General features: G+C 46.2%; 1 protein-coding gene and 1 non-coding gene across 3 annotated transcripts in view; one reads left to right on the forward strand and one right to left on the reverse strand.

Moving 5' to 3' along the window:
• The window catches only part of FOXK2 (forkhead box K2), a 67,873-nt gene extending 51,635 nt beyond the window's left edge, over positions 1 to 16,238 (reverse strand). For both annotated transcript variants that reach the window (XM_067715610.1, XM_067715609.1), the window contains exon 1: positions 15,811 to 16,238. In XM_067715610.1, the coding sequence (XP_067571711.1) occupies positions 15,811 to 16,223 (413 nt within the window). In that variant the 5' untranslated portion in view covers positions 16,224 to 16,238. The remainder of the gene's footprint in view (positions 1 to 15,810) is intronic.
• Positions 4,142 to 4,214, forward strand: TRNAG-ACC (transfer RNA glycine (anticodon ACC)). Its single transcript has one exon. It is a non-coding gene; the product is annotated as a tRNA-Gly (tRNA).
• Positions 16,239 to 17,478: the final 1,240 nt, after the last annotated feature.

Consider the following 17,478-nt stretch of genomic DNA (forward strand, 5'->3'; position numbering starts at 1 on the left):
AAGAAACATTTAACAAAATCACTATTATGATCTTAACTTTTTTCTAAGGGATTTTAAAGAAAATGAATCAACTTCACACAGTGTTAAGACTCCTGAAGAAATTTCATAACTTCTGATTCAAAGTATAGACCCTAACAAATTACTAAGAATAGCCAAGACATACTTATTGGAAGTGAATGAGAGTGTGACTTTCATGTCATTTTGCACTCAAGGTAATTTAGAAATTTTGTCGCACTCTATTTCACTTTTTAAAAAATGAGACAATAAGTTTGATTTTATTCAAATATTGTCATATCTCTAAATGCAAGGAAATCAACTGGACTATTTCATACTCAGTGAAAAATGAGAATTAAAAGAATTAAAAATTTCACTGGCAAGAACTAATCAATCAGGGTGATATCAGCAAAATGGCTCAGTAGGAAGCTCCAAGCTCTCTTCCCCCACAACACACACACAGAAAAACAAGCAGAAACGGTCAGAACCAATTTGTGGAAAACCCTGCAAAGCAGTCAGAAATCTGTAACCACTAAGTGCTGAATTGAGAAAGAGGTACTGGAAGGTAGGAAAGTTTTAGAATTTGCTACCCCTGTCCATCCCCTCTGCAGGGCAGCAGCAGACTTGGTCTTAAAGCATAAATGGTCTTAAAGTGAAGCAGCCTGGGTTGCCAATGTGGGACTGTTTCCCTGGTCCTAGGGAGCAGAGCATATCTTAGGACAATTTACTGCATATGTCTGCTCCAACCCGTCTGAGGGCTACCTGAAGGACTGACACAGGCACCTCTGTGTTTTGCCTACTTCAGAACTCAGGCTGAAAAAGCTTGAAAACACTGAAAATCAAATCTGCCCCAGAGCAGAAGGCAAAAGATTACAGTCCAAATACACAATACACTGCCTAAGGGCAAAAGCTGGGGAGAGTTTTCCTGGGAAATTAGGACATTCAAAAGTAACAGTGCAGGGGGTAGAGGGGGACTCCGAATTGTACTAAATACTTTGCATATTGTCTGATTAAATACAAACAGATGGGGTGGGGGGAGTAACAGTGCATGCTGGGAAATTAAGAAAGCCACACAGATACCCAGCGCAAGATGCATGCTCATGTAAGACCTGAGAAGACCCTGGGCTTTCACCTTCGGCTGATCCCCAAGCACAGTGCAAACCTGACCAAAAGTTGAAGGAGGGCCCAGGCACAGAGACAACTTTCAAAGACTGGGAGATGGGAGAGCTCCTGGTGCTCAAGGAAAACTCTGTCAAAACACCAGCTGAGGGACTTCCCTGGCAGTCCAGTGGTTAAGACTCCATGCTTCCACTCCAGGGGTCATGGGTTTGATCCCTGGTCGGGGATCTAGAATCCCACATGCCACAGCCAAAAAAAAAAAGAAAAACCAAACAACAACAACAAAAACCCCCACCAACTGAACACAAGCCATGAAATAGGACTTCAGGGATCACTTTGTCAATGAATACAGTCTTTGCAATAGCAGTCTGAGAAAATCACTAGGCAAAAAGGAGTCCTGTAGCCTTCAACAAATGAAAAACAGCAACCCCTAGGGAAGGAGGAAAATCTGATTTTCAGAACTATTACAACAGTCAAATGTCCGGTTTTCAACAACAAAGAAATTACAAGGCACACAAAGAAACAGGAAAGTATGACTCAAAGGAACAAAATTAATTAACAGAAATCATCTCTGAAGAAGGTGAGAGACAGGACTTGCTAGATAAAGACTTTAAAACAACTGTGTTAAGTATGCTGCTCAAAGAACTAAAGGAAAACACAAAGAACTAAAGGAAATCAGGAAAACGACGTATTGACAAAAATGGAATATCAATAAAGAATACAAAGTATAAGAAGGAACCCAACAAAGCCTGGAGCTGAAAAGTATAGTAACTGAAAAAATTCACTACAGGGGTCCAACAGTATATTTGAGCAGGCAGAAGAATGAATCAGCAAACTTAAAAGATAGGACCACTGAAATGATCAAGTTTGAGGAGCAGAAAGAAAAAAGACTGAACACAGCCCAAAGGACTCATGGGACATCAACGAGCAGACCAACATACACATTTTGGGAGTCCCAAAAGAAGAGGGAAAAAGATAGAAAGAATATTTGAAAAAAAATCATGGCAGAAAATGTCCCAATTTTGATGAAAGGGCATGAACCTACAAATCCAAAACACTCAACAAAGTCCAAGTAGGATAAACTCAGAGGTCCCACACTGAAACATTATAATTAAACCATCAAAAGACAAAGAAAGAATCTTGAAAGTAGCAAGAGAGAAGTAACATGTTATATACAAGCACTCTCAATAAGGTTAACAGCTGATTTCTTATCAGAGACCACAGAGGCCAGAAGACAGTGGAATGACACTTAAAAACAAAACAAACAAACAACAAAAAAAACTGTCGACCTACCAAGAATTATATCCAGCAAAACTGTCCTTCAAAAACAAGGAAGAAATTAAGACATTCCTCAATAAACAAAAGTTGAGGGAGTTTGTTAACACTAGACCTGCCCTACAAGAAAGGTTAGAGGGTGTCCTTCAGGTTGAAATGAAAGACCAGTAAACAATGACTCAAAGTCATACAAAGAAAAAGAGATTTCTAGTGAAGATAAACACATAAGAAAACATAAAAATTAGTATTGTGACTATGGTTTGTAACTCCACTTTCCTACAGGATTCAAAAAACAAATGGGGCTTCCCTGGTGGCGCAGTGGTTGGAAGTCCACCTGCTAATGCAGGGGACGCGGGTTCGCGCCCTGGTCCGGGAGGATCCCACATGCTGCAGAGCGGCTGGGCCCGTGAGCCATGGCCACTGGGCCTGCAATTCCGGAGCCTGTGCTCTGCAACGGGCGAGGCCACAACAGTGAGAGGCCCGCATACTGCAAAAAAAAAACCAGAAAAACAAATGCATAAAAATAATTATAAATCTGAGAGTTCCCTGGCAGTCCAGGTTAGGACTCGGCACTTTCACTGCTGTGGCCCCGGGTTCAATGCCCAGTCAGGGAACTAAGATCCTGGAAAATGCAAAACGCAACAACAACAAAAAAAACTATGTTATTTGGCACATATGTATGAAGATGTAATTTGTGACAAAACATAAAAGGGAGAAAGAGGAACTGTATAGGAGTAGAGTTTTTGTTTTTGAAGTTGATATCAATTCAAAATAGACTGTTTTAAATTTAGGATATTAAATGTAACCCACATGGTAACCATAAAGAAAATATCTTAAAAATACACTCAAAAGGAAATGAGAAGATAAAACAGTTGACTACAAAAAAATCAACTGAACATAAAAGACGGCAGTTAGGGAGGAAATGAGGAACCAAAAAACTCTAAGACGTTGAAAATAAAACAAATAGCAGAGTCCTTCCTTATCAGTAATTACTTTAAATGTAAATGGATTAAACTCTCCAATCAAAATACTTGAGACAAGAAATTTAAGATGTTTTCTTTAGAGAATATTAATATTCATTCATCAACTCTCCTAAGTCAGGCAAAGGCAATCCATACAATAACCCCATGAAGTCGATTCAGTAATATCCATATTTACAGAAGAGGACCCTGAGGTTAAGAGATTAAATAGCTCAGCCACAGGGGGAGGGGCTCTTGCCTTCCCTTGGCCAAAGTGACATTATGACAGTGTTTCAGTAGCCTGATGAGCATACAGTGCCTGCCTTAGTCATTCTCAGCCCACCCTCAACCCTTCCTACGTGGAGAGGTTTGTGGAGAATAACACAGAGAGGGGAATAACAAGCAACCTCTGGGATGTGATTCTTAAGTGAAGCCCCTGGAAAGCTGCCCTCCAAAGAACAGAAAGGAGACCTAGGCTGATCCAGAGCTACCTAGGGATACTGGACACCAGGAGGTGAGGGATGCTCAACCAGCCTTCTCAGTTGAGCTCCACCTCAACCTACAGACAATGCAATGACTCACAGAGGCTTAGTCAGATGCCCAAAGTTAATCTGCAGCCAAGCCAGGATGCTGTTCCAACAGCATGAGGTGTCCTCCAACAACTCTAACCAAGGCTTGGCGCACTACTTTAACAAATAATGGCGCAAGTATACAAGCCAGTCACAAATAAAAGCGGTCAAATAATCGTCATTCCCAAAATACTAAAATCACTTTAAAAATTATTTATACGGACTTCCCTGGTGGTCCAGCGGTTAAGACTCTGCTCTACCAATGCAGGGGGCCCAGGTTCCATCCCTGGTCAGGGAACTAGATCCTGCATGCCGCAACTAAAAGATCCTGTGTGCCCGCAACTAAAAGATCCTGCATACCGCAACAAAGATCTCGCACCTGGCAACAAAGATCCTGCGTGCCACAACTGAGACCAAGAAATAAATAAATAAATATTTTAAAAATTTATTTATAAAAGTAAAGCTCTTCCCATTAGAGATACACAGGAAAAGAAACCCTAAACATTGAATGCCTGGTTACTAGGAACCCACAGATGTTATAAAGAACTAGATATTTTTCAAAACTGTGACTAACAGATAAATTTGCATCAATGAGAAAATGAACACTCTGAAAGACAACTTTTAAGAGAGAACAAAATAAAAGATCAATGGAAAATAAAGTATAACTTTCAGAGGTGGGGCAGGAGTGGGGGTTAAAGTTGGACCACCTCATTAGGACAAGGACACGCTCTGGACTGGGCAATCCCAGAAGGATCTCCCCAGACCTCTGCAAAAGTCCTAAGCCAGAAGAACCACTAGGAGACTGGCCCTCCTCCAGCCTAAGGCACGAGGCCATAGGAGCCAGGATCTGTGCACCTGCTCTGTGGGAGAAGTGAAGACATATTTGCAGGGATGTAGGCAAGACTAGATCCACCTTGTCTAGCATGGAGCAACACTGAAGAAAAGAAAACTGCATGGTCTGACTTGCTCCTGGAACAGGTCTACAGAAGTTACCCTGCAGCATGACAACCGTTATATGATCAATGCACATCATCAAGGACATTTTTATTCAACTACAGGAAATTCTGTCCACATGTATCCAGGCTTCCCCTGACCCCCTCCATGTATCAATCAACTTTAACTTTAAAAAACATATATACAAAACCAAAAAGCCCACTTAGGATGGTCCACCATCAATATAAACAAGAAGACAAGTGCAGGGAATTGTAGAATCAAAGAGTGAATTTAATTTTATTTATAACTGTTCTAAACTGTTTCCTTTGGTGCAATATCTATCAAACACAAACCTTGCAGCCTACAAACAAATTCACCAACAGACACTTGAGTCCTTATCAGGTTCCTGGCACTACTCAAGGTCACAGGCCACAGTCCCGGTAAGTGTACAACCTGAGGATGAATGAGCCCAGCCCACAGAACACTTGAGTGCCAAGGTACAGGATATGAGCAGTGTTTAAAACACATGTGGGCAAGTCCAGAAGGAGACTAGGCAAAATGGGAACACAAGACTCAAGGAGGAACCAGAATGGACAGTTTACATTTAAACCACATCTTCCTCCACCCAGCTCAAACAGCTGTAAAACTGATGCTCATAAACCTAACATCCTCCAAAAGTTTAGAAGTGGCAAAAACATAGTATTTTTAATACATCACTTATGCACTCAAAATGCTATTACAGTCTGAAAAAGACCAGAAAAACACAACAGTCTCCAACCTACTTGTTTAGGGTTTTCTGTATCCCATCTGTTCAAGAGTCAAAAGATGAGTTTCATACTGCCGATTACTGGTGACTAAATACTATGAGAAAATGGCATCTGACAGCAGTCTTTCACAGTGTGGTTGTAGTGACACTAATTCACACTCCCTCACACCATCAGTTCGTTTTCCAGGAGAACCAAGACCACAGAAAACTGGAACAACTCCACTAAGACAACTCAATGTTCTTCTCATTAACCGTAAATGCTTGTGAAGTAATTTGACCAACCTAACTAAAGCCACTGGATATGCCTGAGTGCACATATTCCAAGGGGGAGAACATCAGGCTACTCCCCAAAGTACTAAGGCCAATCTCCTTACAACCCAGGTTAAGATTTAGGATTGCTTCCTGTGAGCATCCTTGCAAAGCTGCAAAGAGAAAGATTCTATGCCAGGCCTCTCCACCTCAGGTTTCGTTTCAGAAAGGCACCTGCCACTGAATTAGAAACAAACGCTTTGGTACTTTAAAGGTTTTAAATAGGTACCATTTGTAAGTTATTAAAATTCACCATCTATGGGGTTAAGAATAACATCCCACTGTTACTGACTGCTAAGATCACTGTGCTCCAGGGGTCTCCACCGTCCTACCACTGATGCTTGGGGCAGGATCATCCTGCTGTGTATCGCATTATTTTTGGCAGCATCCCTGGCCCCAGCCCACTAGAGGCCAGTTGCACCCCCTCCCAATCGTACCAACCTAACATGTCTCCAGAGATTGCCGAATATTCTGGGGAAGGGAAGGGTACCCCAATGAGAACCACTGTTGTACTCTGATACCTTTCACTGGATAAGATAAGATACAGAAGCACTCTGCAAATGACAAACGGCAGCAAAAGCCAAATAATGTCTAAAATCCCTACGGAATTCTCAGCAGGGCACCAAACATATACTCCAGAAACTGAGGCATGCTAGGAAAGGGAGCTTCCTACGAGGTACTTTCTAATCTCCCTGCAGCCACGTCCGGGGATGATGGCAGTAACACTTTGTCATGGTGCTCAAGCTGCTTCAAATCAAAGACATGGCAATGTGTGCCGCCTTCAACGTGCCCTGGTGTACTGTGTTTCATTAGCAAATTCAAAAAATCCTCATTATAAAAAAAAAAAAAAAAAAATCCTCATTATAAGCTAAGACCAGGGATTTCCCTGGTGGCATAGTGGTTAAGAATCCGCCTGCCGGGCTTCCCTGGTGGCGCAGTTGTTGAGAGTCAGCCTGCCGATGCAGGGGACGCGGGTTCGTGCCCCAGTCCAGGAGGATCCTACATGCCACGGAGCGGCTGGGCCCATGGGCCATGGCCGCTGAGCCTGCGCGTCCGGAGCCTGTGCTCCGCAGCGGGAGAGGCCACAACAGTGAGGAGAGGCCCGCGTATCGCAAAAAAAAAAAAAGAATCCGCCTGCCAATGCAGGGGACACGGTCTTCGAGCCCTGGTCTGGGAAGATCCCACATGCTGCGGAACAACTAAGCCCATGCACCACAACTACAGAGCCTGTGCTCTAGAGCCCGTGAGGCACAACTACTGAGCCCGTGTGCCATAACTACTGAGCCCACACGCCTAGAGCTGGTGCTCCACAACAAGAGAAGCCACTGTAACGAGAAGTCCGCGCACTGCAACGAAGAGTAGCATCCGCTCGCCGCAACGAGAGAAAGCTTGCGCACAGCAACAAAGACCCAACGCAGCCAAAAATAAATTTATTTTTTAAAAAAAACTAGGACCAGAAGTGTGGGAGCTGACTTACTGTATTATCGTTAAGATATTGTAAACTCTCCAAAACCCAGACATAAAAGAAAACATGAGCTACACAAAAATGTTAAACAGATAAGAATACTATCCAAAATGCTAATTGCTTTGGCTAAAAGCTTCCTTATTTTAGAAATCCTCTTTTCTTCATTTAAAACACAAAAAAACCTTTCTCCTCAGCAAAGCAAGAATCGTTGAATTTTCACAGTGGAAAAACTTGCTACTGTTACTGAGGTGGCTGCCTCGTCTTGTGGAATATTTCCACCAATTATGCATGAAGCTATGCTGTGCTTCTGCAACTGTGTATCTAGATGAGACCTGCTGATGAACAGGGTACCATAAATGGGGGAGCCACACCTGACTAGAATCATGACACTAAATGATCAACATTTGAGAATATTCAAGTAACAGTAATGTCCTAAATCAGCAGCCAACAGGCACATGTATGTTATTTTTTTTTAAGATTTTTTTTGACGTGGACCATTTTTAAAGTCTATATTGAATGTTACAATATTGCTTCTGTTTTATGTCTTGGTTTTTTGGCCCTGAGGCATGTGGGATCTTAGCTCCCTGATCAAGGATTGAACCTGCACCCCCCTCGTTAGAAGGTGAAGTCTTAAACCACTGGACTGCAGGGAAGTCCCTGCACATGTATTATTATATATGTACCAAGTGATGATGGATCTGTGCCATTACCAGGGGGTACAAAAACGTGTAGGACCTGGTCCCCACCTTGGAGGACCAGCAGGGGAGAAAGTCAAACAAGAAGACAAGTTCCAGCACAAGGTGATGAGGAGGGAACGTTCTGCCTCACCCAGCTTGACAGCGGAAAGTGTTGCTGACAGGCTAGTCCCAAGAATGGGCTCCATGACCTATCCCTCCTAGGGGGTCCACAGCACTTTGAATGTCTGAAAAGCACACGGCTGACATTCGAGGGCTGCAGGGGAGCCCAGCTTCAGGTCCTCACTGCCTCTAAGAAAGAGACCATGGCCCAAGTTTCAAAAGTATATGGGGGAACTTCCCTGGTGGCACAGTGGTTAAGAATCCACCTGCCAATGCAGGGGACACGGGTTCAAGTCCTCGTCCGGGAAGATCCCACATGCCACGGAGCAACTAAGCCCGTGTGCCACAACTACTGAGGCTGCGCTCTAGCGCCCACATGTTGCAACTACTGATGCCCACGCGCCTCGAGCCCATGCCCCGCAACAAGAGAAGCCACTGCAATGAGAAGCTCGCGCACCGCAACGAACAGTAGCCCCCGCTCGCCGCAACTAGAGAAAGCTTGCGCACAGCAACGAAGACCCAACGCCAACAAACATATATACATACATACGTACATACATAAATAAATAAAAAAATTTTAAAAAGTAAACGTGGTTTGTGGGACTTCCCTGGTGGCGCAGTGGATTAAGACTCTGCTCTCCCAATGCAGGGGGCCCGGGTTCAACCCTTGGTCAGGGAACTAGATCCCACATGCATGCCACAACTAAGAGTTTGCATGCTGCAACTAAGGAGCCCGCCTGCCACAACTAAGGAGCCGGCAAGCCGCAACTAAGGAGCCCACCTGCCACAACTAACACCTGGTGCAACAAAATAAATAAATGAGAAATAATTTCTTTAAAAAAGTGTATGCGGGGGCTTCCCTGGTGGCTCAGTGGTTGAGAGTCCGCCTGCCGATGCGGGGCACACGGGTTCGTGCCCCGGTCCGGGAGGATCCCACATGCCGCGGAGCAGCTGGGCCCGTGAGCCATGGCCGCTGAGCCTGCACGTCCGGAGCCTGTGCTCCGCAGTGGGAAAGGCCACAGCAGTGAGAGGCCCGCATACCGCAAAAAAAAAAAAAGTGTATGCGGTTCATTACACTTCAATAAAAAGGCAATTTTAAAAAGAAAAACAGTATACTGTAAATTGCAAAGTTCTTCGACTGGACAGAGAAGCCATCCTTCATTTACAAAATGAGTTTGGCCAATGGCATTAATGAACAAGAATCCTTCAAATCAGGCGGCAAACAGGACATGACTTTTAACCAGTTCCTTTTCCTGACTTTGCCCCCAAGGCAGAGGCACTTTTCCTTTCCCCCTGAAACTGGGAAGGTTTGTGGTGAAGCCGACATACTGGAGTGGAGGAGAACCAGAACAGAGGCTCTGGGAGAGAGGGCACCCCCAGACAGACCTCTCGTAGCCTGGCGTGCTGGACGACACCATCCTCGTCCCATGGCCTGGCTTTATCCTCAGGTCCTGGCAGCGAAAAGACAACTTTTCCCAGCTGAAGAAATTTCAAACTTTGCTCACTGTTCCCAGAGGCTCTTGATCAATTTACTGCACACACGTGTGCATGTGTGTGGAGCTATGAGCAAGTTGGAGAGTGCTGGCCCCTTGAGGACGTTTTCACCCCCATGTCATATTTTCTGTCACGTTAGATCTCCATAGGCCCCTCCACACCAGGACACTGTGATAGATAAAATACAAGCAGCCCCTGATGTCTAACAAGGGCAAGGGCACAGGCATGGTGCTAACCGTGCCACACAATGTCAGTTATTATCCCTGTTAAAAGTAAGAGAACTAAAACTCAGGTTAAGCGGCAGGGCTGGAATTTGACTCCAGTCCGTCCAGCCCCAAAGCCCATCCTTGCCTTCTCCTGATACAGTTAGCTGGCACACAAATGACCACTACAGGTGACAGGTCCCACCATGTACGCTTGTTTTCAAATTCTGTTAAAAATTAAAATTATTTAAAATCTAACCATCTTAAACTATTCCTTAAGTAAACATTAAAATGAATAGACTGAGCTTTACCACTAGAAGAACTACTAAACACCAGGTAAAGTGCAAGTAAGCTGGTTACTGGGTTATTTTTAACTTAGTCAAGTAACAATTATGCTAAAATAGCTGCACTGTGTTCCCAATGTCTACAAATCAGTGATAATAAAAATGTATTTCAATTTGCCAAATGAATATATATTGTAGCTTTTTAAAAAAATACATAGTGGTCATTAAAAGCAATTAATTTGTAAACTGAGCACTTTCCGAAGTGTAAAGCACCTCCGCTGCTCTGCTATGGATCTGCCATTACATGTCGCCCACTTCTGGGTCCTGGACTCCAGCCATCCTAGACCCCAGATCTTAGCTCTGCCTACAGCTGGTCAGTCTCAGGTCATAAAATGAAGGTGTTTCAGCCAACCCTGCAGCCCTGAAACAAAAAAACACGCCAGACCTCACTAGTGGCTCCGCTTAGGTCTTCTCAGAAGACAACTTCGGGACTTCCCTGGTGGCACAGTGGTTAAGAATCCACCTGGCAACGTAGGGGACACAGGTTCAAGCCCTGGTCCGGGAAGATCCCACATGCCATGGAGCAACTAAGCCCGTGCACCACAACTACTGAGCTCATGTGCCACAACTACTGAAGCCCATGAGCCTAGAGCCCGTGCTCCACAAGAGAAGCCACCACAATGAGAAGCCCGCACACCACAACAAAGAGTAGCCCCCGCTCTCCAAAACTAGAGGAAGTCCGCGCACAGCAACAAAGACCCAACGCAGCGTTAAATAAATAAAAGACACCCTCATTTTGGTGGGAATGCAAACTGGTACAGCCACTATGGAGCACAGTATGGAGGTTCCTTAAAAAACTGAAAATAGAGCTACCATATGAGCTAGCAATCCCACTCCTGGGCATATATCCTGAGAAAACCATAATTCGAAAAGATACATGCACCCCAGTGTTCACTGCAGCACTATTCACAATAGCCAGGACATGGAAGCAACCTAAATGTCCGTCAACATAGGAATGGTTAAAGAAGATGTGGTACATATATACAATGGAATATTACTCAGCCATAAAAGAAGAACAAAATAATGCCATTTGCAGCAACATGGATGGACCTAGAGATTCTCATACTGAGCGAAGTAAGTCAGACAGAGAAAGACAAATATCATATGATATTGCTTATATGTAGAATCTAAAAAAAGGCTACAAATGAACTTATCTACAAAACCTAAATAGAGTTACAGATGTAGAAAATAAACTTATGGTTATGGTGGGGCTGTGTAAAGGTAGGGGAGGGATAAATTGGAAGACTGGGATTGACACATACACACTACTATATATAAAACAGATAACTAATAAGGACCTACTGTATAGCACAAGAAACTCTTACTCAATACTCTGTAATGGCCTATATTAGGAAAAGAATTTAAGAAAGAGTGGATATATGTAATTTTGTAACAGGTTCACTTTACTGCAACTAACAAAACATTGTAAATCAATTATACTCCAATAAAAATTTTTAAAAAAGAAGACACCCTCATTTTATCATCTCCTACTGGGAACTCTAACCTCCACACCTCATCTGTGTCCATTCTTTGGGCCTCAGCTACATCTCTCAGTGGTTCCCCCACCCACTTCACCCTGGTGATCCACATGGTTTCTACTCCTTCTAACCCTAATATCGCCTCTGCCCTCCTTAGAATATCCACACACACCCCCTCACAAACACTTCTTACACCCCCACTCCCTCCTCTCTCTCTTCACCCCGGAGTCCCACACCCCATCTCCTTCCTCATCCTCCAAAACATCCTAATCACCAAGCCCATGGCTTCCCATGGAGGGTGACACTGCAGGTCACTGTCCTTTTCCTGAGGCTCTCCTCTCTTGGCACTCCCCTTCTTATTTCCTTCTTCCTGGTACTGGTATTCTCTGGGAAACTTGGTTCTGCCCAATCCCTTTTATCTAAGCAGGACCGAGTCACTGTGAGATCCTTCAGTTCTCTTCTTGGAGTCTTCACCTGCGAAGCTCCAGAAGCCACTGTCTGCTCAGCTTTCTCCTGTCCTCACCTTAGAGGATGCTACCTGTGATTTAGTGAGGAAGTCTTCAAGTGTGACATTACCAAACTTCATCTGCAAGATAAAACATGCCACATAAGAAAGAGGAGGTTTGCTGTATCACCAACCCATAGGCAGTTAATTCAGCATAGAAACAGGGTCACTTTCTAAATAAACACAACTGCAGTTCTGCATGTTAAATATCTTTGGGCAATAGTAAATTCAACTTGTTCTATTTATGCTTGGCTATTAGATATTTAGGATCTTACTGATCGAAAAATACATCAAATTCACTTGACATTTCAAAGTATAAACAACTGTTAAAGAGTTGTTTATTTTTATTTATAAATTATGCTTAGTTTGCTACCATGGCCACAAGAAGAGCAACAGCAGCAAAACCAGACATTCCTGCCCAACAGATCTTCCTGAAACACTTTACTGCTCACTCAGGCGCCAGACCAGGTCCTTAGACAAACAAGGACCCTGTCCTCAAAGAGAACATTCTTCATTCTCTCGTTGACCACTGTGAAAATGCTCCCCCACCAGGCCCAGGCAAACATCATGCTCCACAAACCTGTCCCCAAAGTCCTTTCCAGCCTGAATTCTATCTCTCCAGTGCCAGGATGCTGGCCCAGCCACACCTGCAAGGTCACTCTACCTGCCCACTTCAGGAGCCCGGCCCAGGTGGCCCAGGGCTCCCCCACCTAGACCACTCCACAGACCACCTCCCCCCCGAGTCCCAATAACACCTGAACCTCCAACAAGTCAGACGCTCCTGGGGAGGAAAAAGTTGCATCTCTGTACACACAGCCCTGCATACTTGGCCAAAAACCAAGGATTTTTGGAAATCACTTGTTTTCTGGAAAACCACACACTATGGCACTCTTGTACATATTCAGCTCAAACCCCCGCCCCCGCAACATACACACTCACGTACGGGTCCTCACTAGGCATGGAACTTACCAACCACCATGGAGAAGGTGCTTGTACTCAGATCTTACCCAAACCATTTAAAATACTCACGACACCAACATACAGGATCACACTCCTCATTTTCCTCTATTCCTCCCAAATTAATACTTTAGTATTTTAATAAAATAGTGAACCATACTTTAAGCCTAAAGTGTTTATATACTCTTCCAAGTTCTCTGTATATAAACTTTTAATACTAACTACAAAATTTAAGTTCATTTTAAAATTGGAATAAAGTCATTTTTATTCAAATAAGAGAGCAACCATAGGCTGTCATATTTTTAAAACTCCTCAGTGATTTTTCAATTCAGTAAGCAAGTATGAAACAAACAGTAAGAATACTTATTAACCTCTGGGCACTTCCCTGGTGGTCCAGTGGTTAAAACTCTGCACTTCCACTGCAGGAGGCGTGGGTACAACCCCTGGTCAGGGAACTAAGATCCCGCATGCATTAGGCGTGGCCAAAAAGAAAAAAAATTTCAACCTCTGCGTAATCACTCTAAGTTACATTTGCTTTTAAACTTTCACAATTTAATTTTTTTAATGTTAAAAAGAACTTGGAACATAAAACTGAGATTAATTTCAAGAAAAAGATTTTTAAAACAATTTCTCTGCATTTAGCTAGCACCAATCGTCTTTACACAGTTTTTTTCCTATAACCTGTATCTATGATCACCCTATACCAACTTGGAAACAATGCCTTACAAAAAGGGAGGTGCTGCAAAATCCTAACAGTTATCCACTCATCTCACACTGTAAAACTGCCAAAACCCCTTCCATGAAAAAAACCACTCCCCTCTGTCAGTATGGGCAGAGGTTCCCAGGCCCAGAAGTCCAGGGCTGGTGGTAGGCTTGGTGGTCCACTGTACACTAGCTGGAGATGAAGGCCAGAGACCCCCGCATCTACCCATCACCTTTTTTTGTTTTGTTTTGTTTTTTGTTGTTGTTGGTTTTCTTTTTTTGGTCCCTGCCACGTGGCACGTGGGATCTTAGCTCCCCAGGATGAAACCCGCACCCCCTGCATTGGAAGCGTGGAGTCTTAACCCCTGGACTACCAGGGAAGTCCCCCCATCGCCCTTCTTACTCATCTCCTCTGAAAGCCTCACTCCACTCCTCAAAAGTCTGAATTCTGCTCCCTCGCAGAAAAATCAATTTATTTCCATGTTTGGTATGTCAACGCAAATGGTTTTGGCTGAATGGTAATAACAGAATTTTCTTTAAAAACCTCAAAGTCCTCAGAGTAAAAATATAATGCCCTTTGCTGTGATGCCAAGTTATTTGTAAACAACCAACCATCAAATTAAAAAGCTGCCATCAGGTCCCTACTATCGATTTTATGCAATCTATAGTACAAATACACACAAACAGCGTTCTAGTTTGAAAAATAACCATCCCATCAAGATTTAAGGAACTAGCTGGTGCAGCTTTCCAGGCTAAACAGTAACACAGCACCCACATACAAAAGTGAAGAAATAAAGAAAAGCAAGAGCTCTTATCACCATCTCCAACAACTGAAAGCAGTCAAAAATTCCAGTTTATGGAGAAAGGTTCTACTTGGAATAATCTAGAAAGCCCCTGAGGAATAACTAGCATTTCCTAGAGAGCAAATTTGTTTTTCAAGCAGACTAAATGATAACTTCACAAAACCACAGAACCAAGCTGAACTGCTTTGTAGCAGGATTGACAGTTCCTCAAGAAGCTCACTTAATTATACTATATAACACGTTATAAAAATTTCTAAATAATTGATTTTTTAAAAAGTATGTTGAAAGTATCTAGTTTTCCAACATTTTAAGGTTCAGAGCACAGATTTAAAAATCCATCATGCTTCAAGAGCTTTCAATTTTTAGGCTACAAAAAGCACAATGAGAAAAAGAAGTCCTTTCAGCTTAAAAAACACACGCTTGAAATAATACACTACTGAAAACGTGTAGAACAAAAAGAAAATAACAGATAACCCAACGGCAGTTAAGAAGACACAGATTTTTGTTTTGAGCAGTTCCACCAACCAGAGTTTTACATTTCTATTCCATACTACCTACATGCTAGTTAGGAAAATTATATGCGAACTCCCAGAACACACAGAGTACCCCAGAAAACCTCAGCCCACGTGGACAGCTGCCTGAGCCTCCAGCTTTGGATAGGTGAGGATGGGGGTCCCGAGCAGGAATTGTAGTCTGTGTTCCGGTCGTGGGTACGGTGGATGAGGTCGGGACATTGGGGTCATGGACTGGGATCCGGTCGGGATGATGGGATCTGGGTCTGGTTCTGGCCGTAGAAAGAACGAACCCAGATGTCGGGATCTAGGTCCTGGTTGGGAAGATGGACAAGGGCTTGGGGTCGGAATGGGGCTCCGAGTCTGGGTCCTGACTGTGTCCTACTCGTATATAGGTCCAGGCGGGGATCGCTGGCCGGGGACTGGGTCCTGTAGGTGGGGGCAGCAGATCCCGGGGGGTGGTCAGGACCCAAATCTGGGTCCTCCTGGTCGTGGGTGGGGGTAGGGGGGTCGTGGATCGCGAGTCGGTGGTCCGGGTCGGGGTAGAGGTCGTGGTCTGGGTTCCGGTCCCGCCGGCCAGGCCGCACCCCCGTCCGCCCGCCCCCCCCGGCCCGGGCCCCACTCACACGCGCGGCAGCTGCAGTGGCGGCGCCCCGCGCCTTTGGAACACGCCGTCCACGAACACGCCATTCTTGCCGAGGCAGCGCAGGTAGAAGTCGCCGCCCGCGTCGGGCCCGGGCTGCGCCGACGGCTCCGGGGCCGCCCCGCCATGGCCGCCGCCGTCCGGGGGCGTGAAGATCTCGAGGTGGCGCCGCGAGATGAAGCTCGAGTGGCCCATGCTCACGTCCACCGAGCCCTGCGACGAGTTGCGCCCGATGGTCACCGAGCGCTTCTTCATCAGGTACTCGAACTCGCGGCCCTCGAGGCGCGCCACGGCCCAGCCGCCCGGCGGGGATCCGCCGCCCGCGCCCCCGCCGCCCCCGGCGCCGCCGCCCGCGGGAGGCCCGCCCGCGCCCGGGAGCGCCGCGGCCGCCGCCATGGGCCTGCGAGGGCCCGGGCCGCCTTCCGCCGCCGCCACGGAGCTGAGGGCCGAGCGAGGCCGCCGGCCGGCGAGCGACGAGCGGCGGCGAGGGGCGGGACACGCGCGGCGCGCCGCGGGCCGGCGCCGGGCCCGTGACTGACGGCGGCACCCGCCTATAGCGGCGGTGCACGGCAGTGGGGCTACCAGAGGCTGGTCAATGGAGAGGCACGCCGGCCGTGCGCCCGCACGTCGGCCGCGGCGCCCGACGCAGGCGCGGCTTCTGGCGGCCTGGAAAACGCGGTACGGAGCAGGGCGGCCTTGGAGCCGCCGAGCCGACGCACGGAGCCGCGCAGAGCGGGGAACCAGGACGGGGCGGGGGCGGGGGCGGGGGCGGGGGCCGGGCCGGGGTCAAGGTCGGCGGGGGCAGGGGGCGGGGGCCCGCACACTCCGCACCGGCCCCGTGGTTTGCCGCTGCCGTCACGCGCGCATCCTCAAGCGTGGCCGGAGCCTGCCTCGTGTTACCAGCCGAAATCCACGCGTTTCCACGGTTGCAATGGCTGTGAGACCCCACCGCGAGTGTCTGCGGGCTGGCGAGGAGGGAGAGAAGAGTGGGGAGAGTCCGTGAGGAGGGTCCACGAGGCAGGGGGAGGGTCCTCCGGGAGGAGAGTGGGGAGGGCCCGCTGGGAGGGTCCAGGGGAGCGTGGGGAGGGGACGAGGGGAGGGGCGCAGGAGCGCGGGTCAGCGTCCCGACGCCGTGGGCCTGGAGTGAGCGGGAAGCTTCGAAGGCCGCAGGCAGGTCGGGCTCCGGTGGTGGCAGAGCCCGGCACTTGGTCTCTGTGTAAAAACCCATTCTAAAGAAATGGAAATTAACGTGCCCCTCTGAATGCGACATCTTCCTGTCTCATGTGCTGTAGATGTGTTTGTGGTTATAGTACAAACCCCCAGGGGTTAACACTGCTTTGAAACAAAGGCCTGGCAGAATCTCCTAGACAGAAGAAAAGTAGTTTCGTTAAATACTTATTATATGTGGGAGAGATTTTAGGTGGTGTTGAGACGAGAATTTAAGTATTGGGTTTGGCCAATGAGTTCGTTCAGGTTTTCCATACGGGAAAACCCGAACGGACTTTTTGGCCAACCCATAATAAGTGGGGAACCTTTCATTTTCAAACAAAACACAGTCGATCAAAAGAAAGAGCATCCCATCAAGTATAACTGATGTTTTCAAACCAGTTGTCAAAGTGACCAGTGTGTTGTCCCGAGGTCCTGGTGCTCT

This window comes from Pseudorca crassidens, chromosome 19, assembly GCF_039906515.1.
Source record: "Pseudorca crassidens isolate mPseCra1 chromosome 19, mPseCra1.hap1, whole genome shotgun sequence".
NCBI classification, from domain to species: domain Eukaryota; kingdom Metazoa; phylum Chordata; class Mammalia; order Artiodactyla; family Delphinidae; genus Pseudorca; species Pseudorca crassidens.